This window comes from Podarcis raffonei, chromosome 6 (genome assembly GCF_027172205.1).
Source record: "Podarcis raffonei isolate rPodRaf1 chromosome 6, rPodRaf1.pri, whole genome shotgun sequence".
NCBI classification, from domain to species: Eukaryota; Metazoa; Chordata; class Lepidosauria; order Squamata; family Lacertidae; genus Podarcis; species Podarcis raffonei.
In genome coordinates, this window is record NC_070607.1 from 27,349,312 (window position 1) to 27,376,914 (window position 27,603).

Below are 27,603 nucleotides of genomic sequence, written 5' to 3' on the forward strand. Positions count from 1 at the left end.
ACCGCTTGCCAGGCTGGCGGTGCGGAGAAGGGCTTTTCTCCCCACCGCAAGCCTTCAGGACAGGTACAGGAACAGAGGGGAAGGCGCGCAGCGCTTCTCTGTTCACGGGGCTTGCGGTGGGAGGAGGGTTTTTCCTCCCCACCGCCAACATTCAGAACAGCATTCTGAATGTTGGCGGTGGGAAGGAAAACCCTCCTCCCACCGCAAGTCTTCAGGACAGCCATCTGAAGGCTGGCGCGGGGAGGAGGTCTCTCCGCCCCACCGCCAGCCTTCGGAGTAGCCTTCCGAAGGCTGGCGGTGGGGCGGAGAGACCTCCTCCCGCCGCCAGCCTTCGGAGCAGCCTTCTGAAGGCTGGCGGCGGGAGGAGGTCTCTCCGCCCCACCGCCAGCCTTCGGAGGAGCCTTCCGAAGGCTGGCGGCGGGAGGAGGTCTCTCCGCCCCACCGCCAGCCTTCGGAGGAGGTCCGAGGACAGTGGGGAAGACGCGCTGCGCTTCGCCGCTGTCCCGGATATTTCCCTATGGGCTTTCATCTTGCGAAGGAAGCCCATAGGAAAATTCGTTTTGCGAAGCGCCTCCAAAACGGAAAACCCTTTCGTCTAGCGGGTTTTCCGTCTTGCGAGGCGTTCGTCTTGCGGGGCACCACTGTAATGCCTGAGTAAACAGGCACAGGGGGAGAGAGACTGTTATTTTGTGGGGTTTTGTGGGGGGGAGTTAAATGTTTATGGAAGCCCACAAACATTTTATTGAAATATAATCTGCCATATATATATCTGCAAGATATATATAGATATATAGAGTGAGTTTAAAACAGAATATACCAGTAAGAGTTTCCAGAGCTAGTGGGATGTAGTGGCTTTTAGGACTTCTTTCCTCTAAAAAGCAAAGTGTCATATTCAATTCGCCTCTCCCATTTAATAATCAGAACAACTCTCGTGGGGCCATTGCATCAAACAATGGCTTCCAGCAGCTTATGACGCTATCATAGAGTTTGGGCGGGACCCTGAGAACCATCGAGTCCCAACTTCCTGTGATGCAGGAATACAGAACTGTCCCAAATGGGAAATCGAACCTGCAACCTTGAGGTCATGAGCGCCATGCCCTATGGTACTGTATCAACTCAAAACAGCAAAAGCAAGACTTTGCAGTTACCACCGATCAGCTGATCAACCCTGCCATGGACAGAGAAATGGGCCATTCCTTGCTCCGCATCTGGCTGTACAGATGATGTCCTGGGTATGGCAGGTGGGGATCAAATGGGGAAGACTGGCAGTGCAAATTAGACTTGGGGGCCAGAGGTTCTTTGCTGCTGCTGTGTACCTTTGGCCCTCCAGTTGCTTATGTAAATTAAAGAATAAAATCATCTGTGACCATTGCCATGGTGCCTATGCTCTGCATAGCTGTCAACTTACAGATTTGAAAATAAGGGGCCAGCAGCCTCGAAAATAAGGGATCAGCAGCCAAAATAAGGGATTTTCCAAGCACAGCTATGTTCAACTTCTGAGCCCCTCCGAGCCAAAGGCAGAAAGCCCAGCCAGCAGCCAAACAAAGCCTCAAGCAGTGGTTCCCACAGCGCAGCAACCCGGCAAAGGGGATGCAGCAAGGAAAACCACCGTCACCTCTCCGCTGGGAAGCGCTGAGCAAAGGCGAGTCCCCAGGCAATGCGGCTGATTTGATCGGCACAAGGCATGCAAGCTCCACCCCCCAGTCGTTCTTAGACTCCTTATTGGGTGAGCAACACAGCCAAGCAACACAGTTGGAGCCTCCCTCCTCCCTGGCCGGCAGGGAGGGAGGGAGAGGAGCTGCTTCCTTTGAAACCCGGGAAATTTAAGGGACATAATCAATAAAGGGCAGCAGCGGGACACGGCGCTGGGATAAGGGAGTTTCCTGCCAAATAAGGGACGGTTGACAGCTATGATGCTCTGCCTTCACAGTAATGTTCCCAAATGCCCCTTTCTGGAAACTACACGAGGTGAGAGGGCTGTTTTGCTCAGATCCTGTTTGAAGGTTTCCCATAGACACCTGGTTGCCACCGTGAGAACAGGATAGTGGACTTGATGGACCATTGGCCTGTTACTGCTAGTATGTGCCTGTGTTACAATGTCTGTGTTACAATGAGGTCCCTGGCTTCACCCTTGGTGGGTTCTCCCGAGTTGCATCCTTTTCTGTTAAAGCACGAACCGGGCGAGTTGTGCCTGGGCAGCAACTTTTCCTGGAAGGTAAGATCGAAGCAAAACAAATAAGAGAGAAGGGCGAGAGCAATGGGATGTGGAGAGGGTGTGTGGCTGCCGCTTGACAATTGCTAGCTTTCCCCGACTGCAAACTTGGTTGCCATAGAGGAATGTCAGGGGTTGCCTAGCAACCACCATACTCATCCCTCCTTCCAAATAGGCTTCCATTTGAAATAAGGAAAGCATCGTACAAAGAGGTGTGTGTGTGTGTGTGTCTTTTTAAGCATGTTTTTAAGCAAGGTAAACACCCTGTGAAAGGAAGAAATTAGAAGCATACTCCAGAAGTTACACTTGGCAAACCCCACCAGTCTACTACCCTTAGTATCGCTAGATAGTCATGAGAGCTCTTGGACTAAAATGGTCAACTGAAAGCTTTCCTTTTCTGGTTCATCACCACAACAGTTATTAACACTGGGCTTCGGTAAAGCAAATAATTTAATTAGACAGTGCCTATATATTGATATCGAGCAACAGAATAACTTGGCCACGATAAGGAAATTTTGTCCACGGTATGCTTATTTCCCACCTAGTCATTTTGACACGTTGGCACCCCAGTTGCAAAATTTAACAATTCCAAAATACAGACGTGCTTTCACTTATACAAGATTGAATATACTGCCTTTGGCTGTACAGGGTCGATTTCAAAAGATTCCGCTGGAAAAAACACTTATGTCCTTGTGGAGATGGCAGTATTGAGTCAGTAGCTCATGTGCTTCTAGCTTGAACTCTTTATACAGTGGTACCTCAGGTTACATACGCTTCAGGTTACAGACTCCGCTAACCCAGAAATAGTGCTTCAGGTTAAGAACTTTGCTTCAGGATAAGAACAGAAATTGTGCTCCGGTGGCGCAGCGGCAGCAGGAGGCCCCAATAACTAAAGTGGTGCTTCAGGTTAAGAACAGTTTCAGGTTAAGAACGGACCTCCGGAACGAATTAAGTACTTAACCCGAGGTACCACTGTAAAGATTTGATGAGTGAGGTTATTACCTCTCTACTACTATCCAGACCAGGTCGATCAACCATTGCTACTGTGTCATTCCTTCTAGCAGATTAAGATAACCAGGTGACAGCAAAAACTGCAAAAAAATAATAATTAAAAAATAGCAGGGGCAATTAGAGTAAGATCTATTATTTGACTATTGATGTAAACCTCCAGAATGTATTTTGTATAGTTAAGTTTTTACCTCTATCTTCAGTACATTTTATTTTATTTTATTGCTATGGCTAGCGGCTGATGCAAATAAAGATTCTTCTGGTTCTGATTACTCTTTGCAAACTGCACAGATAAACTTAACTTGCCTTCTTTTCCCATGATCTGGAGACAATGTGACAGAAGGGAGATCAGTTGTAGCCAGTGAGGACCTGTAAGCCTGGAATACGCTGGTGATGATATGGAGTCGAGAACATCAAAAGCGTCCCTACTGGGGTCTGGCCAAAGGCCTGCTTGGTCCAGCATTGTGTTCGGTCCAGCATCCTGTTCCTGCAGTGGTCAAACACTTTTTCCATGCATTCCCCAACAACTGGTATTTAGCAGCATAGCCCCCCCCCCCGATACCAGTGATAATATATAGACATCATGACTGATATCCTTATTCTCCATAAATCTTCTTTCATAGCCAGCCAGCTTGGTGACCATCTTGCGACAGGAAAGTCCTTAGCTTAACTATGAGCTGCCAGCATGCGAAGTAGTAGTTTATTGTTACGAAAGTTGGGTGGTTCCCCCTCTCTATGCTGAGTGGTGGGAAGAGCCCATGGGGTTCCAGGCACTCGCCCAGGGGCTGTGTTCCTTTATACTCACAGCAGTTCTCAACCTGTGGATCCCCAGATGTTGTTGGACTACAACTCCCATCATCCCTGAGCTCCGGCCTTGTTAGCTAGGTGTGATGGGAGTTGTAGTTCAACAACAACTGGGGACCCACAGGTTGAGGAAGGCTGCTTTATAGCATTGAGACATGGTGAAGACTGTTGTAGCTTTAAGAAATAGGGTTTATTCACCTGTTTACACCTTCAGTCTGCAAGTAGGGAGTCCAGATCTTACGGCGTGTTTGTTTCAAGAGGCACTTGTCCCCCACAGCCCTGGAGCAGCGCAGCCCTGGAGTCCAAGGCATCTTCCCCAGTCAGCTCTGCAGACAGCCTGCTCAAAGATGGATCCCATCCCTTTCTTCCTCCTTCTCCTTCCCAGAAACCCTTGCTCCCTTTTCCTGTCACCTCAAACACCCTTCCAAAACCCCCTTCTCTCTTCACACCTCTGGCAGGTGGGGAAGGATAGCATTCTTGCATTGCCAATGGCCCTCAGTGGCCCTGTATTGTTGCTTAATGGCCCTAGCTTGACCAGGTGTGTGTGTGTGTGTGTGTGTGTGTGCGCGCGCTTTTGCATAGGCTAGCCCAGGAATTCATCTGCAGCTTGTATTCTCCCTTCGTATCCCAAATAATCAAAATCTTAGCATTTATCAATTTATAGGGTTTTTTGGGGGGGTCTTCCCCAAATCTATAACACCCTATTGTCTGCCCTGAATCTTGCAACATTCAGTTTCCTTTCATAACCATGGGCTCTAGTGTTGTATGAGAGAAAAGCTTCCCTCCGTCCACTTTCTGTGTGCCATGCATCATTTTATACAAAGCTGTCATGCTTTTAACTTGGCTTTTTCCAGTCTCGAAAGCCACAAATGTTTTAACCTTTCCTCGTAGGGGAATTGATTGCTTTGGTTGCACTTTTCAGGTTTCCATCTCTAACCTTCAATCACAAGCCTCAGCCTCAAGGGACCATATTGTGTGTCTTCACCAATTGGGTTATAAAAGCAGGTGTGAGGGGAATAACATGAAAAGGAAGCATGCGATAGAGAGCAGTGGCCCCCAACCCTTTGGGGTTCTGGGGTACACTTAGAAAACTAAGGAAACTGGCTTGAGTGGCACAAAATATCAGATTCAGAACTGGAAACGGGCGGGTGCTCAGAGCCCTTTCCAACATAGGCAATATATGGGTAGAGCTTTGCAAAATAAATAAAAACAAACACCTGCCCCACAACAGCAAGCAAAAACATAAATACATTCCCTCTAATAAAAAAGTCAAAATAAAAAGAATGGAAGTGGTAGGGTTACTTGCTGGGCACCCAAGGCAGTGTCTGGTATTGTTGGAGACTTCCGGGATAGAGATAAACAAAACCCATGCCTTACCCAGCTCTGATACTGCCCAGAAATGAGCTGGGCTAGAGAAATATGATATGAGAAGAGGGTGGAGCACCTGGTCAGGTTTCACTCTCCTCCAACATGTGTACCATCTGGTATTAAGAGGTAGACTGTACCCCATTCCCCACTTCATAGCCAAATAGTCAAGAACATATTTAATAAGACGTGTACATCTGGTCTGACTCCAAGCTAGAGAGGTTCCTTGATGTAGAATCATAGAAGATTTGGAAGGGACTTCAAGGGTCATCCAACCCCCTTCAATTCAGGAATCCTGCCCACAGCCATTCCTAGGTAAAGGTAAAGGGACCCCTGAACGTTAGGTCTAGTCGCAGACTACACCGGGGTTGCGGCACTCATCTCGCTTTATTGGCTGAGGAAGCCAGCATACAGCTTCCGGGACATGTGGCCAGCATGACTAAGCCTCTTCTGGCGAACCAGAGCACCACAGGGAAACGCCGTTTACCTTCCCGCCAGAGCGGTACCTATTTATCTACTTGCACTTTGACGTGCTTTCGAACTGCTAGGTTGGCAGGAGCAGGGACCGAGCAACAGGAGCTCACACCGTCGGGGGATTCAAACTGCAGACCTTCTGATCGGCAAACCCTGGGCTCTGTGGTTTAACTCACAGTGCCACCCGCGTCTTAGGTGAGCTCAAACCACCAACCTGAGCATAGTTGATCAATACATATGGCCTCAGCCAAGGTGTAACTGAAAAATCTAACTTACAGGATGTAGTTCTATTTGTCAATGTTTGGTTGGTACTTGAGTGTTGTTGTTTTTTAATGGAACAATAAAATAGGTTAGAAACTACAAAATCCACTAAACCTCCGATTATGACAACTTTTTATTAACGTATGAAAGGTGTAAAATATAAAGACATTTGAGCATCTAATACAAACAGTTGTAAGGTGTGCATTCAAAAGAAATGGAAATGATTCAATCTATTACTTAGGAATAACATAAAATACTTGCATATTTACAGATTTTTACAAGGAAAACAGACACTGAAGATTTATTTAGGTTTTACTTTTCAAATGATGGGTAGGGAGAAGTCCAAAATGCAAATCCTCAATACTACATGAGCTAAAAGGCATTTAAGCTTGCCACATCAAATAACATTTCAACTTAAATACATTTGCCAAATAAATCAAAGCTAAACAAAGTAGTTTAAATACCCATAAAAAATAAATCAGTACACATCCAAGGTGTTTTTAAATACCAAACTTGAACCCTGAAAGCAATGCCTGGCTTGTTTTGCACCATGCACATCAAATAAACATTTTGAAACAGGTTTAAAAGTCCGGAAATAATAGTATTTCAAAACTAAGGCTAGGCACTGAAAACTGCCTCTAAGGATTACAGCAAGCCTTTACACTGAGAAGTTTTCAAGCTTTACAATTTTAATGGTAGCAAGTTTTATAAAAACTGAACTTATTACAGTAATATACTGGCTCTTCAAAAATGATTAACAAGTGTTCGGATAGAATTATCACCAAAAAATGTATTCCGGCAGTGAATGGAGTATTTTTCTGCAATCCAACATTACTTCTAAAGAACGGTAACCAAAGTTACGCCACCTTCCTTCCTCTCATTTCAGAGTTTCTTCAAACGTTGCCATAACGTCACTCTGAAAATTCATATCAATGGTGCCCACCATCTATTTAAAAACAAAAAGCAATTAAATGGGAGCGGGGCGGATTATTTATGTTGCAATGGTGTAGGTACTTAACCAGGAGTAAGGTAAAGGTAAAGGGACCCCTGGCCATTAAGTCCAGTCAGGAACAACTCTGGGGTTGTGTGCTCACCTCACTCTATAGGCCAAGGGAGCCGACGTTTGTCCGCAGACAGCTTCTGGGTCATGTGGCCAACATGACTAAGCTGCTTCTGGCAAACCAGAGCAGTGCACAGAAATGTATGAACTTTTCTGGATTCAGTTTTCAACAGGTAGCAGCCCCTGGCAATCTTTAATGTGCCATGTAGTCAAAGCAGTCAGTGATACCCAACCTCTATTGCTAAGCAGGCTCTTCAGATGGGTCTAAGCCAATAAAGTCCCATTGATTTAGTTAGGAATAAGCTATTAGAGCAGATCCTTAGCTGTTGCAGTTTGTTATGTGACCGACACTGTTAAAGCTGATTTATGCACCAATTACTTACCGCTTCTCTCCACCTACGCTCTTGTTCCATTTTTCTTGCCAAGTTACGGTCTCCAAGAAGACTTTGTGTCAAGCATAGCTGCTCTTTTGTGGACACTGCTTTTGAAGGGGAACAGCTCGCTTTTGCTGCAGTAGGTTTCAAATCTGTTTTCCCATTGTTTCTATATAGGGGGAAAAACACCCACTGCTTATGGATTCAAAGATGCAGATCTCACATTTGAAGGAATAAAAAAGGTAAAGGCACCCCTGATCATTAGGTCCAGTCGTGGCCGACTCTGGGGTTGCGGCGCTCATCTCATTTTATTGGCCGAGGGAGCCGGCGTACAGCTTCCAGGTCATGTAGCCAGCATGACTAAGCTGCTTCTGGCGAACCAGAGCAGCGCACGGAAACGCCGTTTACTTTCCCGCTGGAGCGGTACCTATTTATCTACTTGCACTTTGACGTGCTTTTGAACTGCTAGGTTGGCAGGAGCAGGGACTGAGCAACGGGAGCTCACCCCGCCGCGGGGATTCGAACCGCTGACCTTCTGATCGGCAAGTCCTAGGCTCTGTGGTTTAACCCACAGCGCCACCCAGGTCCCTGAAGGAATAAATGTAACCAACAATCTGCAAGGATTTTGCATGTCAATTCCTAAACAGTGTACTCAGGGGCGGAGGAAGGGGGTGGTGGGGGCGGTTGACCCCGGGTGTCACCAGTGACAAAATGCCGGGTGGCACTCACCATGGGGCCTGCAGTGCGCCCGAGACACGCTTGGGTGCCTGCAGGTTCCGTGCTGCCCCAAACGGACTGCCCGCCACCTCCCCCTCAGCTGTGGGGGGGGTGAATGGGAGGAGGCAGGTAGATTCCTCAGAGGCCCCACAGAGCATCCTGCCCTGGCTCGCCTCACCCCACGGGTGGCTGACCCCGCCCCTGGGCACAGGGCACGCATGCGGCCCCAGGCACCCAATCGGTTTGCTGCGCCACTGAGTGTACTGCAAGAAGGGATGAAGTATAGTGCAAAAAACTTGCCATATTAGATGTATCCCACCACTCTGCTGATAGAAGCAGAGAGGTGCCATGCAGCACTGATCCCCCACCCCTGCTATCCAGCACTTGCAAAAATATGGGCAGTGGCATCCCAAGAGATGGATTAATAATGATGCACTGGGATTCCCTAACTGACAACAATGCAAAAATAAAAATAAGGCCAGCTTGTTTGTGCTGGCCAAGAAAGCGCACAAGCATGGCTTAAGATGTGCACTTAATTTTAAACCAGAAAAAGTCAGTACCAAAAGTTTGGGCGACATTGATCTTGTAGTTATGTCTCCAAATGGATATACCCGTGGACACCTTGGAAAAGTCATAATTTTAAATTTTACTTTATGCTTGCTAGCAAAGAGGCAGCTACAGAGTTACTAGCAAGCTCAAATCCTCGTCTCTGCCAACAGTCAGTTCACATCGATGAAGTATAAACATGGGCATATGCAAACATCAGAGTAACCTTGAAAATAATACTCAATAGACTGTGCTGCTATTTTACCAACATGGTGACTAGCAATCGCCTTTAATTATTTCCCCTCAAATAGGAATCAGTTCCACATTGCCACAAAACAACCCAGTTGGAAACCACTCAGTGTGAGCGTAGTTAAATGGACATGTGAAATACAGCCTTTCAATTTAATTATATAGAATTACAAACCTCTCTTTTTCCTGAGGGAGGCTTCTCAGTTTCCTCTCCGCTTGCTCCAATTGCCTTTTGCGGTCCTTTGCCCACTCACTTTCTTCTTTTTCTAGCGCTGCTTTTTGGAACTGCCTGAAGCTTTCACTGGAGGATTTGATTGGGGCCGGCGCAGGGATCATTTTACCTAAACTTGTCCAGGAATCTGCATGCTTGACTTTGATGTCCTGAAATTAAACAGAAGAGCATTTCTCGGCTCTAAACACAAGCAAGTTCAGAGTTTTCCACCTCGGGCAGGACCGCAAAAGCAAAATAGCAGGCAGAGAGGATTTTGTGGTGGTGGTGGTTGCAATCATGATAACTTAAGAAACTCATCAGCACTTGGTTTAGGACAGAACTGTAGCCCCATTCAGGTGTTATAACCTACCGGGCAATTAAAAACACGTGCGAGAGAGAGCAGGAACCGACATGCTAACTTGTCACTTGGAGAGAAACTTATATAGTGGGAAACCTGCTGGACTCGTGCAAGCTCCCTGAACAATTTAGGCCCCCCACAACACGGCTGGGGAACATGAGGCCATGCAGATGTTTCTGGACTGCAACTCCTACAAGCCCCAAACAACGTGCTGAATGGACAGAGCCGATAGGAAAATCTGGAGGCCCAGACAGAGGGCCTTCTCGGTAGTGGCGCCCACCCTGTGGAACACCCTCCCTTCAGATGTGAAGGAAATAAGCAGCTATCCTATCTTTAAAAGACATCTGAAGGCAGCCCTGTTCAGGGAAGTTTTTAATATTTAACGCTGTACTGTTTTTAACACTTGATTGGGAGCCACCCAGAGTGGCTGGGGAAACTCAGCCAGATGGGCGGGCTATAAATAATAAATTATTATTATTATTATTATTATTATTATTATTATTATTATTATTATTATTACTACATGTTCCCCAGCCCTACTCCAGATGATCAAGATTGTGAACTGCATGTGAAGCCTAAACAAGCAGGAAAAAAACAATAGACTGCAGAAATTATCACTCAAATTCACAGAGGCCAAATGGGGAATGGTGTACTAGAATGACAAATGGAGCTAACTCACTGCACCACTCTCCCCCGTGAGCAAAAATTAACAAAGTGGCGATTCATCCCTTACGGAATATTGAATGGGAAGCAATTAGATGCCTATATTGCTATTATCACAGAAAGCTTCTAATTACAGTTGCAGGGGACCTTTGATGAATGGGATTTGCTTCCAAGCAAAGGGGCTTGATTGTGCTGGATAATGGGACTATATGAAATGTCACTTAGAACCACTATTTTAATTCCATTCCATTCCCAGCCGATTGTGTCAAAGCGATGTCTCAGCGGGGTCAAAATCCCTAGTGTCAAAGCAACCTTCAACTCACGCAAAAGCTGTTTTTGACCGGGGAGGCAAGAATTCTCTGCAGATCACATGAAAATTATGTAACACTTTGGACAAGATATATTTTGACAGCTGTCCAATGAATGATGGCTGTGGAATCCACTCATCGCAGGATCCCTTTGCCATATCCTGCTGTTCAGCCAAATGCCCATCTCGGGATGAATATTTAGTCAGTAGGGTTTCTTTTTTGGGGAGGGAGGCAAAATTGCTAACACAAATCCATTCTAAGGTACATGTTTATTAGATGTCTTCTTGGACATATCAAAAAACAGATCAAATTGCTTTGTCAACTATGAGCACGGGGCACCGGGTGGTGTGACTGGGTCAGCCACGCACTCAAGATTGCTGGCATGCACACTGGCTAGCTCCCTTTGGGGTAGGCGCTTTTATGGGATAGTCACTAGAAGCCCATTCAAAGCATGATGACAAAGGTGCCATTCTCACCCCCAGCTATCTACATAGGCCGACTTTCGTTGGCAACACAAATCGGCCTCTGCTTTTCGCTGTTATCTTACAAGGCAGCAAATTATTACCTTTGCTAGAGGAATCTGAGGTTTAGCATCTCTCCTTTTTTTGCCCTCGCTGTTATCGGAGCAGCTGGCTGCGACAGCGGCATGTGCAGAATCAGTCATACGTTGCCCACATGGACCATCTGGAAGACCCGTCTTCGATTCTGGAATGTAAACAGAAGCCGTGAGTGACAAGGCAGTGAGTTTCAAGGGGGCGGAGAACACCTCCGCCAAATCTCTTGTTATTAGAGGGGAAAGCAAAGCAGAGCGCTTCTAACTTAGCTTCTATCCATTTGAATCACAGGCTATGTTTCCACTCCTCAGCCTTGAAACGGTTTTATTTGTCCCTTGTTTACTTTGCGCGATTTCCAAGTAAGCAGAAGGGCAAGAACTCCCCGTGCGGCTGCAGCTGTCTATTTTCGGATGCCTTCTCGAGTGTGTGCAGAAGATGCACATTCCCCATTACTTGTTTCCTCCCTCCCTCCCATCCTAACAGGGACCATTCTGCCTCCCTGCGATGCGCTTTCTCAGGTTCCCCAGGGGAGAAGAGCCTGTTACTAAGTAACCTTGCATTTGGAATAAAACTCCCCAGGCAGCCGGCTTCCACTTTCTCCAAACAAATAGGTCAGCCCCAAAACCTACGGATGGCGTAAAGCTCACAATTCACTTTCGACCGATTATACGCACGCAAGAGTCTCTATGCTGCCATTGGAAAGTCCTCAGTAAAAGAAGCTGCATGCTCACGTGTCACAAACATCCTCAGAAAGTTATATTCCTCCCTATTCCTCAAAGTTCTCAGAGCAACCATTTGATAAATGAAGGCAGAGGTTTTCAACCAGTGTGCTTTGAGTGCCTTGAATGATGGTCAGGGGTGCCGCGGGCAACACTGGCCTCTGTCGCTCTTTCCTTCCCTCCCTCCTCTGATGCCCTCTTGCGTCTCTGCCTCCCAAAGGCTGTTTGTTGCAACGGCCTTAGCTACAAGCTCCGCAAGCGAATGGTGTCTCTGGCGCTGCCCGGAGGACTCCCAGTGAGAGGGGAGAGGAGAGCAACGCTTTACAAGGGTTGGTGTTCGAAAAGGGGTGGGGGGCTGCCGGCTCTGCAGGCAAGGGGTGACATAACTGGGCTCCCGAGCCCCACAGGGGTGCCGCAGAAAGAATGGAGCTGGTCAAGGGAGCCATGGACTCAAAAAGGTTGAAAACCTCTGAATTAAGGTGTAGTTCAGGACTGGAGTTACTACAGTGGTACCTCGGGTTAAGTACTTAATTTGTTCCGGAGGTCCGTTCTTAACCTGAAACTGTTCTTAACCTGAAGCACCACTTTAGCTAATGGGGCCTCCCGCTGCCGCTGCGCCGCAAGAGCACGATTTCTGTTCTCATCCTGAAGCAAAGTTCTTAACCCGAGGTAATATTTCTGGCTTAGCGGAGTCTGTAACCTGAAGCGTATGTAATCTGAAGCGTATGTAACCTGAAGCGTATGTAACCCGAGGTACCACTGTTCAGGATTGTAAGCAAAACATTATGTGGCCCTGTTCTCTCCCCATAACCAACCACTGCAATACATGATGGTTGTTAGAACCATTTGCACATGGTTTCCGCCTGCCTCCCGGTGACCCGTTGGTGCAGTGCTGTAGCCATAGGCGGGTTTCACATTGGTAGAAATCAAGAGGCATCAGGAAAATAAGACTTCTCTCACTGTATGCCAAAAACTAAATTCTATGTTATGTTGATGGATGTGAGTTACTGGCTCCCATAGGTAAAAGGGAGCTTCAAATGGCCAAGAACTGAACTGGGCGATGAGAACAGTTGACAAAATATTGCCAGTAGTATAATTCACTAAGGGCTTATCCACACGTACATTTCCACCAGCCTTTCCAGGCACGGTCCACACTTAAAGGGTCCGTGTCCAAACGTGCTGTTGTGGTGGTGGTGGTGGTGTTTCTTTGCCTTGGAGCTTTTCCCTCAAAAAGATGGCTCTTTATTTATTTTAAATTATGTTTTTATTAAAAAAATTTGTGTGTGTGTGTGTTATAAAACAAACAAACAAACAAGGAAAAGTACTGACCTATTCCTGCCACACCACCACCCCCGCTGCAACAGCATACAAATCAATACGGCTAATCTGACCCAACAACACCCCCCTCATGCATACAAACAAACCACTCTGCAAACAGCCAAATTGCAGCCAGCCAAGCTCTGAATCCTCCAATCTCTCCCAATGCCAATACAAATAAATAACTATATAAATAAAGGACCTGCCGACGTGACGCTGACACAAAAACCTTGCAAAAACCGGCTCTTTGGAGCTCAATCAAAGCCAATGGCAATCAGAGGAAAAGCCTAATTTACATCTGCTCTGGGACAAAACCAGAGCGCGGGCCTGTGCCTGGAAACAGCAAGGGGAAAGGTAAATGCGGATAAGCCCTAACAGATTCAATTCCACTTCAATTATAGTACACTTTAACTCAATGGTGTTGGATATGTTGAAGGAATTAGTATATGGAGGGCAAGAGGATTGGTAGATAGGCTTCTGAGCGCTGCTGGAAGCTTTTGTTTTAAGATTAAAAATGCGAAAAATGTTGGGGAAGAGAGGCTCTATCAAAGGCGAGTTAAGTCAATACATAAAATCCCAGAGCAGAGTTAGGGAGGTGGCATTAGCTTGTTCAATGGCTTCATTGGAAACAAACCATCAAATACAGAGGGCATACATAAAAGGTAAAGGTACCCCTGCCCGTACGGGCCAGTCTTGCCAGACTCTAGGGTTGTGCGCTCATCTCACTCTATAGGCCGGGAGCCAGCGCTGTCCGTAGACACTTCCGGGTCACGTGGCCAGCGTGACAAGCTGCATCTGGCGAGCCAGCGCAGCACACGGAATGCCGCTTACCTTCCCGCTGGTAAGTGGTCCCTATTTATCTACTTGCCCTTAGGCGTGCTTTCGAACTGCTAGGTGGGCAGGAGCTGGGACCGAACAACGGGAGCACACCCCGCCGCGGGGATTTGAACCGCCGACCATGCGATCGGCAAGTCCTAGGCGCTGAGGTTTTACCCACAGCACCACCCACGTCCCTGGGCATACATAACTTGAGAGCAAATAAAAATCTCACCATGATTAATCATTTAAAGCATTTATTTAAGACTATAAATAATTGCTATAATTTAAATTGCTATAAAACAGGGTGAGCTGAATCACATTATGTTTCCCTCTGTTCCTCTTGAGTCTCCTGCAAAATGCTGCCTGTGAGGAGGAAGCTGTGAATAAGGTACACGACACAAAAAGATGCCCCACTTAGTCACACTTGCACCTCTCATTGTGCAAAAGTTTGCAACTTGTATGTGTCAGTGATGTCAGCTGCTGCAAATATATATCAGGCTGTACTGTGATTTCGCTTTTTCCAGAGAACAGCTTCCCCTAGGATACGGCACTAAACCAGGGAAGTAAACTATCTAAACAAAACAGCCCACCAGCCATACAAGATTCTGCTTTCATTGATTCTGACCTGCATTGACCCTAAGAGAGCAGATCTGGTATCTGTACTGTTATGTACTGAGTTGAATAGGATCCAAAAGGCAGCAGTCTGATTGGTCCTAGAACAATAGGATTCAGAATGCAGCAGTCTGATTGGTCCTAGAACAATAGGGTCCAGAATGCAGCAGTCTGAATGGTCCACAGGAGCCACCCAATCTAGCTCCAGGTGGAAGTGCTTCAGAACCCTTCAGACAACATTAGAATGGTGTGTATATCGCGAAGCCTGAATATTTCACAATGAAATCCACAGAATTTCCCCTCCGCTGAATTTTACATTACAGAAGTTACCCACAACGTACTTCATTGCATTGCATCACCCAGAATTTCCTACTACTTTGGAAATTGAAAGATTAGTTAATATTAGCAATCGGATTAAATAGCAATCAGATTAAATCCACACGGTGATCACTTGCTTTTAGGACATATTTTCATGCAGTTGGCCTCTTTGCATAATCCACATCTCACTGAAACAGCGGCAAAACTGTTTTAAGCAGGTCTGGATGACAGCCTGTGTCGCCCTTTAAATAGTCCCCTGACATATGCGAGTCCCACAAGGCCATCTGTTTATCCAATTGCCAGTGTGGCGCAACATTTAGATAAACCAACAAAACAGAGTACAGTGGTACCTCGGGTTAAGTACTTAATTCGTTCTGGAGGTCCGTTCTTAACCTGAAACTGTTCTTAACCTGAAGCACCACTTTAGCTAATGGGGCCTCCTGCTGCCGCCGCGCCGCCGGAGCACGATTTCTGTTCTCATCCTGAAGCAAAGTTCTTAACCCAGGGTAATATTTCTGGGTTAGCGGAGTCTGAAGCGTATGTAACCTGAAGCGTATGTAACCTGAGGTACCACTGTACCCCTTTGTACCACTTTATCTGGACTGGGAACACCCACAAACATTTATTCTGAAGTCTACCTCCCAGTCACGTTTGTATTTGCTTGACCAGAATACATACTTTGTTCCTGATTAATCGGTTTCGAGCCAGCAGTTCCCAAAGAGGCTTGTGTATGGACAGCAGATGTCTGCGCCTGATGCAGTGATGTCTTCCCGTTTTCTTTGCTACTGCCCGGCAGGCTATTCGAAGAGGAAGAACAAGATACCTGCAGGAAGATTCAAGGTCTTTTAGAGAAATATTCTATGAGAGGTGTCAGCCATCCATCTCTCTCATCCCACAGGGATTTTGTTCTCTTGGAGATGGAGGGCAGCATGCGCCATTTTGTAGTTCCCCCTGCTTCTCACATAATGTACATTTTCCCTTCAGTACTGGAGAAACAGCCACCATTGTGGAAGAAAAAGGTCAAAAAGGCTGAAGCGGCTACATGGCTCTCCATAAAGCTATTTCTGCAAAAACCAGGTCTTTAATTTTCAGTGGCTTCTTCACCCAAAAATCTGTTTGGGAGAGCTCATATTTTCTAAACAAAAACAAAAAACAAAAAATAATAATATACAAATTTATTAGATCCCAATACGTTCCCTTAGCTATTTCAAATTTAACAACTGTATACAGTCGAACGGAATCAGTTCTGGAAGTCTGTTTGACTTCCAAAACATTCTGAAACCAAGGCGCAGCTTCCAATTGGATGCAGGAAACAGGAAGCTTCTGCAGCCAATCGGAAGCTACGGAAGCCCCATCGGATGTTCGGGTTCCAAAGAATGTTCGCAAACAGGAACACTCACTTCTGGGTTGGGGGATTCGAGAGCCAAAATGTTTGAGTCGCAAGGTGTTTGGGATCCAAGGTACAACTGTATATTGAATACCGGGTGGAATTGGAACCCTTGGGTTGGGTCCAAAAGTCCCCTTCTCCCATCAGAAGAAGCTCCTTCTGCTGAAGGAAGGGAGCCTTCAGATCCAATATATTGCCAACTATGTCAACAAGGGACAAAAAAATATTCTTTTTTAATAACGTTCTGTGAAGGCAAACCACCAGAAGTATCAAATAATTAGGCGTTTTTTAAAAGTTAAATGCAATTTTAAAAACGATTTTGTCAGCGATATTCACCTTTGAGTGCATGTGGGGAGACTGGATAATGGATGGGTTGACTGCCATTGGCAACAAGCTACTTTGAGTGGCTTGCTGAACTGGAGTACAGTGCAGTGGAGAAACAACAGCTATTATACCTGCAAAAAGCAGAGGAGGGAAGATAAAAACAGAAGAATGCCATTGCCTCAGAGTACAGCACCCAATTAATGAAGCCATGCGCAAACAATCCAAGCTGAACAAACATAAGGGTTCAAGCAATCAGAGGAGGAAAACCTCGCACACACTTAAGTAATTTCAGTAGGGGTCCCACTGGGGATGGCTCTTTACTCTAAAAATGCACTTTGCAGGGTGATGCCCATGGACCACTTTACAGTTTGGCTCATGCCTTTTGTTACTAGTTAGTATTACAGGGACGCGGGTGGCACTGTGGCCTAAACCACTGAGCCTCTTGGGCTTGCCAATCATAAGGTCTGCGGTTCAAATCCCTGCGACAGGGTGAGCTCCCATTGCTCGGTCCCTGCTCCTGCCAACCTAGGAGTTTGAAAGCATGCCAGTGCAAGTAGATAAATAGGTACTGCTGCGGCGGGAAGGTAAACTGTGTTTCAATGCGTTCTGGCACTCATCACGGTGTTCCGTTGCGCCAGAAGCAGTTTAGTCATGTTGGCCACATGACCTGGAAAGCTGTCTGTGGACAAACGCCGGCTCCCTCAGTGAGATGAAAGCGAGATGACCGCTGCAACCCCATAGTTGCCTTTGACTGGACTTAACCATCCAGGGGTCCTTTACCTTTACCTTTACCTTAGTATTCACTTACTTAGCAAGGAATATACCACGTATTCAAAAACATCTCTTATCAATTTATATAAGGTAGGGTTGCTTTTTGGGGGGAGTAGGGACAAAGTTGCTAAATTTCTATTGAAAAAAAGCTCAAGTTTTTGAGCTATTTTTAAAGGATATTCACCATAATCTACACTTCAGACAGGGTTGCCATACGTCTGGATTTCCCCAGATGAACTACAGCCATTTTTGCCTGGGCAGTGTTTCCGATGGCCAAATCCTGGCTGTGTCTGGGAAATTCCGGAAGCATGGCAACCCTAGATAATGTACGATATAAAAATATTGGGGGGGTAGCCATTTTAAAAGCAAATAATATATAACACCACTATATATGAGGTAGGCTTGCCTAAACAAAACAGATTTAATAGGCAAAAAAATAAAATAAAGACAATAAAGCTAATCTTAACAGGCAGAGAGTTTGAGAGGTGCTAAAATATGGATGTCTTGCAAGTGCTGAACAACCATGAGGTGCCACTTGGAAAAGTACCAGTTCCACAAATCGAAATGGTCAAATGTACACATTTGGGGTAAGATGATCCTTTAAGTCAGGGGTCAGCAAACTTTTTCAGTGGGGAGCCAGTCCATGGTCCCTCAGACCTTGGGGGGGCGGACTATATTTTTTTTGGGGGGGGGGAATGAATGAATTCCTATGCCCCACAAATAACCCAGAGATGCATTTTAAATAAAAGGACACCTTCTACTCATGTAAAAACACGCTGATTCCCGGACCGTCCGCAGGCTGGATTTAGAAGGCGAAAGGGCCGGATTCGGCCCCTGGACCTTAGTTTGCCTATCCATGCTTTAAGTAAACTGGCCGCAAGCTCTTAAGAGTATTGCCATACATAACAATAGGAACACCTTAAATTTAATCCCGTAACGAATTGTCAACCAGCGCAGATCTTTGCCAGGGCCGCCACCTCCCACCACAAATAGCAAACAGTTTTTCTTTGAGCATGTACACAGCCACGGGCAACAATTAAAACTCATCTACTCTAAACTTTTAGGATGGTGTCCATGCAGCCTGAGTTGAAACTCATGGCATTGTGAAGAGGGGGCTGACTGCTTGTTGGGTGACGGACAACTGAAAGGTTCTGGCCTTCTGGGGAGCACTAAATCTATGTTGCAGATCTGCCATCTTATTACTGTGAATGGGCCTGTCACTCTGGCCAATTCTAGATAGAAATTCAGGCTTTGACACAAAACAAATCTTAAGTTTTCCTTAAGGGCAGCTGATGATTCTTCTGAAGTTACGTGGTGTTCCCTGTTTAAACTTGTATTACCAGAACACACAACACATTTTTTATAAGTAGGTTCTGAGCTGGCAACTGATGCTTATACTGAAATCCATGCCTCTGCTTCTAAGCAACTTGTAGATAAAGCAAATATTATTTAAAAAAACCTCGCCATGTCTCCCACGCTCTCTCACCCAAAAGGAAACGAAACCCAGGGTACCGCTCATGGAATTCCACAAGGGAACAGGGACCACTTAAAAGCTATGTGCATATGTCCATCTTCCTCCAAGGAGTACATGTTTGTGCGGAAAGCCAAGTCACGGCCCTACAAAAGTCACCGGGGAGCATCTTTTGTGAATCGCCACATTTTCCGAGAAGACCTACCTGGAGGAGAGATGATGCTTTGTTCTCGTGGTTTCAGAGGGGTATGTTGCAGCGTCTGGTGAGCGATCCTCGTTTCCGTGGATCTCTGAAACTGCATGCTGGTGGGCGAAGTGTTCCGTATCTGGGGGACAATAGCGCAGGACATCCTTGGATATAGCAGAGGCATCTAGGGAAGAATTCAACAGGGCTATTTACACCAACAAAGGTCCATATAGTTAAAGCTATGGTTTTCCCAGTAGTGATGTATGGAAGTGAGAGCTGGACCATAAAGAAAGCTGATCGCCGAAGAATTGATGCTTTTGAATTATGGTATTGGAGGAGACTCTTGAGAGTCCCGGGGACTGCAAGAAGAGCAAACCTATCCATTCTGAAGGAAATCAGCCCTGAGTGCTCACTGGAAGGACAGATCCTGAAGCTGAGGCTCCAGTACTTTGGCCACCTCATGGGAAGAGAAGACTCCCTGGAAAAGACCCTGATGTTGGGAAAGATGGAGGGCACAAGGAGAAGGGGACGACAGAGGACAAGATGGTTGGACAGTGTTCTCGAAGCTACAAACATGAGTTTGACCAAACTGCGGGAGGCAGTGGAAGACAGGAGTGCCTGGCGTGCTCTGGTCCATGGGGTCACGAAGAGTCGGACACGACTAAACGACTAAACAACACCAACAAAAATTTACACCATCTTACTCACTGACCAAGTCCTGTACAGGCTACTCCCCATTTGCACGCAATTGGCACGCGCTTGCCATTTTCGGTGCCTGAAAGGGGAGGGACAGATTGGGCTGGCCCAGGTGGTGCCTTGGAACGTGGTCCCCATGTAAATGGGGAGTTGCCAGCACATCACAAAGGGGGTCCCATCTGTAGGAGAAGTGCATTATGCATCTGTGATGGAGAGAGCCTTTCCAGGAGTGATGCCCCAGATTTGGAAAACCCTCCTGAAAGAACTAAGACCTTTTTTTGTGTTGGCTTAAATACTTTTACTTGCCAAGGCTTTTTATATTTGTGGTTCCAGTCTTTTTATATTTATGGTTTTAGCCCACAATTATTTTTTTATCGATTATTTCAAATTTTATTATGCCATTTTGATCTTGTCTTGTTTTAATGTTATAGTCAATATGCAATTTTTATTTTTTTTACACATCCTGCCCTGAAATTCCTCTTTTGTGCAAAAGTGAAGCTTAGCAAATGTCCTCATATGGTATAGTGATACATTGGTTCTCAAACGCGTTGGTAGTCAAACAACTTGGAACCCAAACACTGCAAACCCGGAAGTAAGTGTTCCAGCTTGTGAACTTTTTTTGGAAGCCCAACGTGCTCCGTTTTGAGTGTTACGGTTCCGATCTGAGTGCCACACTTCTGTTTTGAGTATTAGGCTGAGGTCTGTCTCTTTTTGCTATTTATTTTGTGTTTTTGTTTTTGCGGCTCTTTTTTTGCTTGTTTTTGTGACTGTGTGGATAGCAAAAAGCAAAAAGAGACAGACCTCAGCCTAATACTCAAAACAGAAGTGTGGCACTCAGATCGGAACCGTAACACTCAAAACGGAGCACGTTGGGCTTCCAAAAAAAGTTCACAAGCTGGAACACTTACTTCAGCTACTGATTGATTGTGTGACTGCAGTACATTGCTTGTTGCTTTAATTTTACAGATCAATGTTCTCATTAGATAGTAAAATTCATGTTAAATTACTGTTTTAGGGGTTTGTTTTTAAAAGTCTGGAGCGGATTAATCCATTTTGCATTACTTTCTGTGGGAAAGCGCGCCTTGGTTTTGGAACGGACTTCCGGAACGGATTAAGTTTGAGAACCAAGGTACCACTGTACATAAAAATCTGTATTTCAGAGAAGGTACTGCTATGAAAACCAGACTCTAAGAAGGATTGGGGGGGTAGTCCTCAACTGTGGGAGAGGAAAAGATTCAGGCAGGATCAGACATCTCTTTAGAGGTAAACAGATGCATAGGATGCTGCAGCATGCAATTATCGCGTTCAGAGGTGCTACATATCAGGAAGAGGTGCAAAAGAACAGTCAGAGGGGAAGAAAAAGAATAAGTGAAGACTTGTGGACATTTTATAAGCGCCGGGGTGGGGGTGGGGAGTTTACCTTAAGCTGCTCTCTGCAAAATGAATCCTTTTGCCCATTTTCATTTTGCTGCAGGCACATTTCTGTAAAAGACGTAGAAATTTAGACATCCAGCCTTTGGATACGCATGCTGGCATTACATACATTTTCGCTGTTGATACTTTTGTCACTCTGTCATTCTGTACGTTTCCGAGCACAATTCAAAGTGTTTGTGCTGACCTTTAAAGCCCTAAATGGCCTCGGCCCAGTATACCTGAAGGAGCGTCTCCACCCCCATCGTTCAGCCGGGACACTGAGGTCCAGCACTGAGGGCCTTCTGGCGGTTCCCTCACTGCAAGAGGTGAGGTTACAGGGAACCAGGCAGAGGGCCTTCTTGGTAATGGTGCCTGCCCTGTGGAACACCCTCCCATCAGATGTCAAAGAGAAAAATAACTACCTGACATTTAGAAGACATCTGAAGGCAGCCCTGTTCAGGGAAGTTTTGAATGTGTGACATTTTAGTGTATTTTTGGTCTTTGTTGGAAGCTGCCCAGAGTGGCTGGGGAAACCCAGCCAGATGGGCAGGGCACAAATAATAAATTAACAACAACTACTACAACAACAATATTCCCTCCCATTTCTATCTCAGGTCCTTCTAACCCACGAGTGCCTTAGGCAACGACTCTTGCAACCTGTTTTTATTGGGACAGTAGGTGTGTGTTGCAAATACACATACACACAGAAAAAAAGCTGCTCCTCGTCCTCTCTCTTGCAGTTCTTCAGGGAGAACTTCATCACAAACTTAGCTCTCCCAGTTAACAATTTAAGAGTCTGGCATGGAAAAAGTCCCAGGACTCAGCTATATTAAGAAACAGTGATTTAAATGCGCTATAAACCTGCAACACCAGATGGCGCCAGATAGCAGGAAATTTTAAAACACGGTTATCCATAGAAATTTTTTTCGATCTAATTTCTGACTTCCTTATAGCGCTTCTCCTCCTCCTGTGTTTAGACCCACCCCCAGTTTAAGTAGCAGAGCAAGATTCACTAGGCACATTGTTTCAAGAAGCTTATTCATAAAAAAGGGGGGGGGAGAAAATGAGTGCACCTGATTCAGAATCACTTCCGTTGGAGGAGCTGGAATCATTGCTGGTGCTATCGGAGTCAGAAGAGGTGCTGCTGCTGCTGCTTTCACTTAGCCGGCTTGGCCCTCCAATGGTCTTTGATACAGCATTATTTTCTGCTGTAACACAGGGAGAAGATCTGAACAAAACATGGGACTTGGGGAAGTACACGTGTGTGTGTGTTTGTGTGTGTGTGTGTGTGTGTGTGTGTGTGTGAAAGCAGCAACGTTCAAGGCACTAATAAGAGATTTAGGCTTAATTGACGCTCCTATGCCTGTAATTCAAAAGCATCAATTCTTCGGCGAGAATTGATGCTTTTGAATGATGGTGCTGGAGGAGACTCTTGAGAGTCCCATGGACTGCAAGAAGATCAAACCTATCCATTCTGAAGGAAATCAGCCCTGAGTGCTCACTGGAAGGACAGATCCTGAAGCTGAGGCTCCAGTACTTTGGCCACCTCATGAGAAGAAGAAGAAGAAGAGTTTGGATTTGATATCCCGCTTTATCACTACCTGAAGGAGTCTCAAAGCGGCTAACATTGTCCTTTCCTTTCCTCCCCCACAACAAACACTCTGTGAGGTGAGTGGGGCTGAGAGACTTCAGAGAAGTTTGACTAGCCCAAGGTCACCCAGCAGCTGCATGTAGAGGAGCGGAGACACGAACCCGGTTCACCAGATTACAAGTCCACCGCTCTTAACCACTACACCACACTGGCTCTCTGAGTCTGAGAAGAGAAGACTCCCTGGAAAAGATCCTGATGTTGGGAAAGATGCTGGGCACAAGGAGAAGGGGACGACAGAGGACGAGATGGTTGGACAGTGTTCTCGAAGCTACCAGCATGAGTCTGACCAAACTGCGGGAGGCAGTGGAAGACAGGAGTGCCTGGCGTGCTCTGGTCCATGGGGTCATGAAGAGTCAGACATGACTAAACAACAACAACAAATGCCTATAATGCTTGCCGGCCAGGACAGTGCAATAGTTTATCTCGCTGCTATGGCCTTTCCCGGTTCCGACAACTGTGCGATTGGGCTGCAAAATCTCCACCCTTTTGAGAATTCCACGCAATTATTTCTAAACAGCTTCCTCCGTGCTCCAACCTACGTTTTGTGTTTTGCTTCGTGGAGTTGAGCTGCCCGTTGACATCCAGCAACCTCCTTTCCAATTCTTGCTTCTTCTCAAAGTCAGACTCTTCCTTTGATTTCTTTGCTGCATGAAATAAACGGGGCGGGGTGCAAATAAATATCAGGAACAAGAATCCAAGCAGTTCTCTAGGAAAAACACGCAAGTTTCTCCTAACGTTTTCGTGTACATTACATGACGCACCGTAATGTTTCTTGGGTCTTTTTCTCAAACAAGCCATAACGTATTTCTCCAGTTCCCTTAAAGTCGATGCTTTTAGAGTTTCAAAGTCTATTTCCATTTCATCAGGATTTGAGTGTCTCAGTGAAGGTTCTCTCGACTGAATAATATAGACCACTCTGCCAAGCTTCTCTCCTGGGAGTTTATTTATGTCCAAACTTAACTGCCTTTTCTCATCATAACTCATGGACTTGGCATTATCCTCGTTCTCAGACTTGTGTTCTGGCTCATCTTGCTGCTTGATTGTCTTTGAACGACTGCGAGAGAGAAAATAAAAAACAAGTTAACTACGGTGCCAACAGCTTCAAGTACAATTTCACACCCACAAGCAATCTTACATGTTCAAAGACATTGTCTTCTTCAGCTTCTTCGTCTTTCTCTTCTTTTGACTGCCTGACTTCTTCCTGACTTTGTTTTTTCTTTTCTCCTTCTTAGATTTCCCTTTCTTCCTCTTCTTCAGTCTGGGTAAAGTTGTTTTAGCCAAAGCTTGCAACTGCTGGTGAACAGCCTTAAGCTATTTAAAAGAAAAGAAAAAAGAGGGGGAGCACTAAAACGCAAAATATTTGCATGCATCTTTTGAAGCCGGCAGGAAACTTACTACAAAGAGGGAGCATATCAAAGAGATCACGAATTCCCCACTCTGTACTAAAAGAGAGAGAGAGATAGAGAGAGAGAGAGAGGGAGAGAGAGAGAGAGAGAGAGAGAGAGAGAGAGAGAGAGGGAGGCAGCTAGAAAAGATTGATCTTTTGCTTTGCTTTTCTACAGTTTACATTTATGGGGGAATAAGCAAGCTGTTTTGTAGCAGTCAGACACTAGCAGTCGCACATAAGGAAATAACATTTACATTAAACCAATTTTTAGACTGAGAGACAACTGATGAGTGTTAATGTAACTGTGTTACAGATATTGAAACATCCCCATCTTAATTTCCGTAATGGCAGATCCTTAATTTAACATCGAAACAATGGGGCTTGACTCTGTGTGGTTCATTATCCACATGGTTGCTGTATTGTACCAGATCTGGTGCCTATCACGCTCTTTGAACTTCATACAGCCAGGACTCCTACACGTCTGGATTATCCCAGACACTACAGTAGGACCTTGGGTTAAGTACTTAATACGTTTTGGAGGTCCGTTCTTAACCTGAAACTGTTCTTAACCTGAAACACCACTTTAGCTAATGGGGCCTCCTGCTGCTACCACGCCGCCGGAGCACAATTTCTCTTCTCATCCTGAAGCAAAGTTCTTAACCTGAGGTACTATTTCTGGGTTAGCGGAGTCTGTAACATGAAGCGTCTGTAACCCGAGGTACCACTGTACTGTGATTTTTAGAGTGGCATTGACGTCCGGAGGGAATTCCCAAAAGGCGGCACTTTGTCCTGGATCTTAAGTCAACTGGGAAATCGTGGGTTTTGCCTTTTTGTAAAAACAAAACAAAAAAGCCTTATATTTCAAAATTAATAATTCCAGTCCTTCATGTTAGCCCATCTGAATGTTTTTCCCTCAGCTTTTGTCAAGTGCAGATATTTAAACATCTCCAGAAACGATATACATTGCGGATGTTTTTTGAATGTGCCAGACACAGAAGAATATATTCTTTTCTACTGTCCATTGCACAACCAGCTCCGCAAACACATGCTATCCTTTTGTCTGGGCGGTCTAACATCAGGGCACAATGAAAATATCGGATTCTATCTGTCTGACATGAACCCGGAAATAACTGCAAGGGGGGCTGAGTTTTTGTCAACAGTATCAGAGTGGCAAATGGCACTATTTAGCCGGATGAAATTCCAATGAAAATCCTCACGGCGACATATTTTTATGTGGCTGTGTGTGTGTGTGTGTGTGTGTGTAACATCCACACACACACACACACACACACACACACACACGGATGTTTTACGACAACATGCAACATGCACTGTACTTCCTGTGGATATTTCACCCCTCCCATTGCAAGAATCTGCTGACAATGTTTCAGAAAGGAGGGGGCGGAATTTGCTCATCGCTTCTTCTGCTCCAGCCTGTAGGAGTCTGAGTGTTATCTGTACAGTGGTACCTCGGGTTACATACGCTTCAGGTTACGGACTCTGCTAACCCAGAAATAGTACCTTGGGTTAAGAACTTTGCTTCAGGATGAGAACAGAAATTGTGCGCTGGCAGTGGGAGGCCCCATTAGCTAAAGTGGTGCTTCAGGTTAAGAACAGTTTCAGGTTAAGAACGGACCTCCGGAACGAATTAAGTACTTAACCCGAGGTACCACTGTATAGAGATAAGGTGACTGCTCAAGCAACTGTAACACTCATGCAGTCCAGCGTCTCTGATAGTCTTTAGTAGTTTAATTTTAGTTTTGCAGTAGCTGTAGAAGAATAAAGAAGTAATACTTCAGAGCCGTCGTTCGTGTAATTTATACTCTGCTGTGCTCCACAGACTTTTGGAACTGAGTTTCGTGCTCACAGCTCTAAGTTGCGAGTCCATTGCACTTAGACCTGCTCCCTGCAGTGGAAGGTCTCTGGAAGTGCTGAAGAGGTTGAGCCCAGTCGTTGGTACCGGCTCAAAGGCGAAGCTGAGACTTCCCCCTCTATCAGGTTCCCTGAACATACATTAATTGTTTGGTGCAATCAGGAATATTGTTAGCCTCTTTTTTTACTGCTTTGTTCAGCTACAGCCAGTGAGGAACTAGGCAGGTTATTCTGTGACACTGAGAAATAAACAGAGGTAATACAGCGGTCCATCCATTCTGCTAATCGCAAGCATGCACCGCCGCTAGGTTGCATGTGTGCATTGCCACTCACTTGATCCTGGAGCGCTGCAAGGCGTCTTGCTCTTTCATCCTCCGAATCCTCGGAGGCGGCATCACTGCCGCTAGAAAGATCCGCTGTGCTTCTTGCAGTGGGGTAGAGCAGAGGACTGCAGGGAGCTGGTTCATCTGGAATTCTGGCAAAGAGCATCTCAAAGACATCCTTAACAGAAGAAAGTTAGCCGTCTCACAAACCTCCATGATGAAGTTTCGGGTTGTTTTAACAGTTCTGCCGTTTCAGAACAAGGTACAGCAGTTGCTTAAAGGCACCGAACTGCGTTCTCGGTGGAGTTTCAGAAATGCTGCTTTTTAGTATCAATAATTCACTCACCTGGAGTTTTCTTGCCATCGCTACTACTTCATGGTCCGGAGAGTTGTATCTGTAGCAGTTCATAAACATTAGCCTAACATCAGCAGCAAACTCTTGGGTATCTTTGTACTCACAATTCTCCATCTTTTTCTGTGGAAAACAGAAGGGTTTCTCAAGATTCAGATTCTGGGATGCACATCCAACGTATGCCAATTACAGACACCATTTATTTTAATCCTATAAATTTAATATGTGGGGGATTATGACCTGAACCCCAGATATCTGTCCAAATAAGGATATTTCAAGTTCTAACAGCCAGCTACAGTAGTACTTGGCTTATTAAGTATATACTGTTTAGTCAACTTAAAGAGGGACCAATACACGTTTACATCTTATGATGCTTCTAGAGAAGAACTCAAAACTTTAAAATGGTAATACAGATATCACAAACACATTGTTGGCAACAAATTTTATTATTTTGGTTATGCTGCATTTTTTTGCCACCTGTGGACAAATGTGTTCACAGCATAGGGGGAAGAGTGATTTCTCCTGCACTAGCTGCAGAAGCTTCCGGAAAGTGGGAAAAATATGCTTGGTAATGCATATTAAACTGAAATAGAGTTGCCAGAGTGATCGTTAAAGCATACAGTATACCTGAAGGAGCGTCTCCACCCCCATTGTTCAGCTCCAAGGGCCTCCTGGTGGTTCCCTCACTGCAAGAAGTGAGGTGACAGGGAACCAGGCAGAGGGCCTTCTCGGTAGTGGCACCCACCCTGTGGAACGCCCTCCCACCAGATGTCAAAGAAATAAACAACTGTCTGACTTTTAGAAGACATCTGAAGGCAGC

At 45.6% G+C, this 27,603-nt stretch overlaps 1 protein-coding gene across 7 annotated transcripts in view; it reads right to left on the reverse strand.

Moving 5' to 3' along the window:
- Positions 1–6,792: 6,792 nt before the first annotated feature.
- The window catches only part of BRDT (bromodomain testis associated), a 60,496-nt gene continuing 39,685 nt past the window's right edge, over positions 6,793–27,603 (reverse strand). For 5 of the 7 annotated variants that reach the window (XM_053391785.1, XM_053391784.1, XM_053391789.1 and 2 more), the window contains 14 exons: positions 26,778–26,906; positions 26,442–26,609; positions 23,985–24,160; positions 23,611–23,903; positions 23,389–23,493; positions 22,272–22,406; positions 21,206–21,267; positions 19,108–19,273; positions 16,673–16,791; positions 15,628–15,772; positions 11,176–11,315; positions 9,246–9,451; positions 7,568–7,727; positions 6,793–7,070 (listed from right to left, as the gene is read on the reverse strand). In XM_053391785.1, coding sequence (XP_053247760.1) covers positions 7,002–7,070; positions 7,568–7,727; positions 9,246–9,451; positions 11,176–11,315; positions 15,628–15,772; positions 16,673–16,791; positions 19,108–19,273; positions 21,206–21,267; positions 22,272–22,406; positions 23,389–23,493; positions 23,611–23,903; positions 23,985–24,160; positions 26,442–26,609; positions 26,778–26,906 — 2,073 coding nt within the window. In that variant the 3' untranslated portion in view covers positions 6,793–7,001. The remainder of the gene's footprint in view (positions 7,071–7,567; positions 7,728–9,245; positions 9,452–11,175; positions 11,316–15,627; positions 15,773–16,672; positions 16,792–19,107; positions 19,274–21,205; positions 21,268–22,271; positions 22,407–23,388; positions 23,494–23,610; positions 23,904–23,984; positions 24,161–26,441; positions 26,610–26,777; positions 26,907–27,603) is intronic. The other 2 variants (XM_053391788.1, XM_053391790.1) reach the window with 2 other exon arrangements.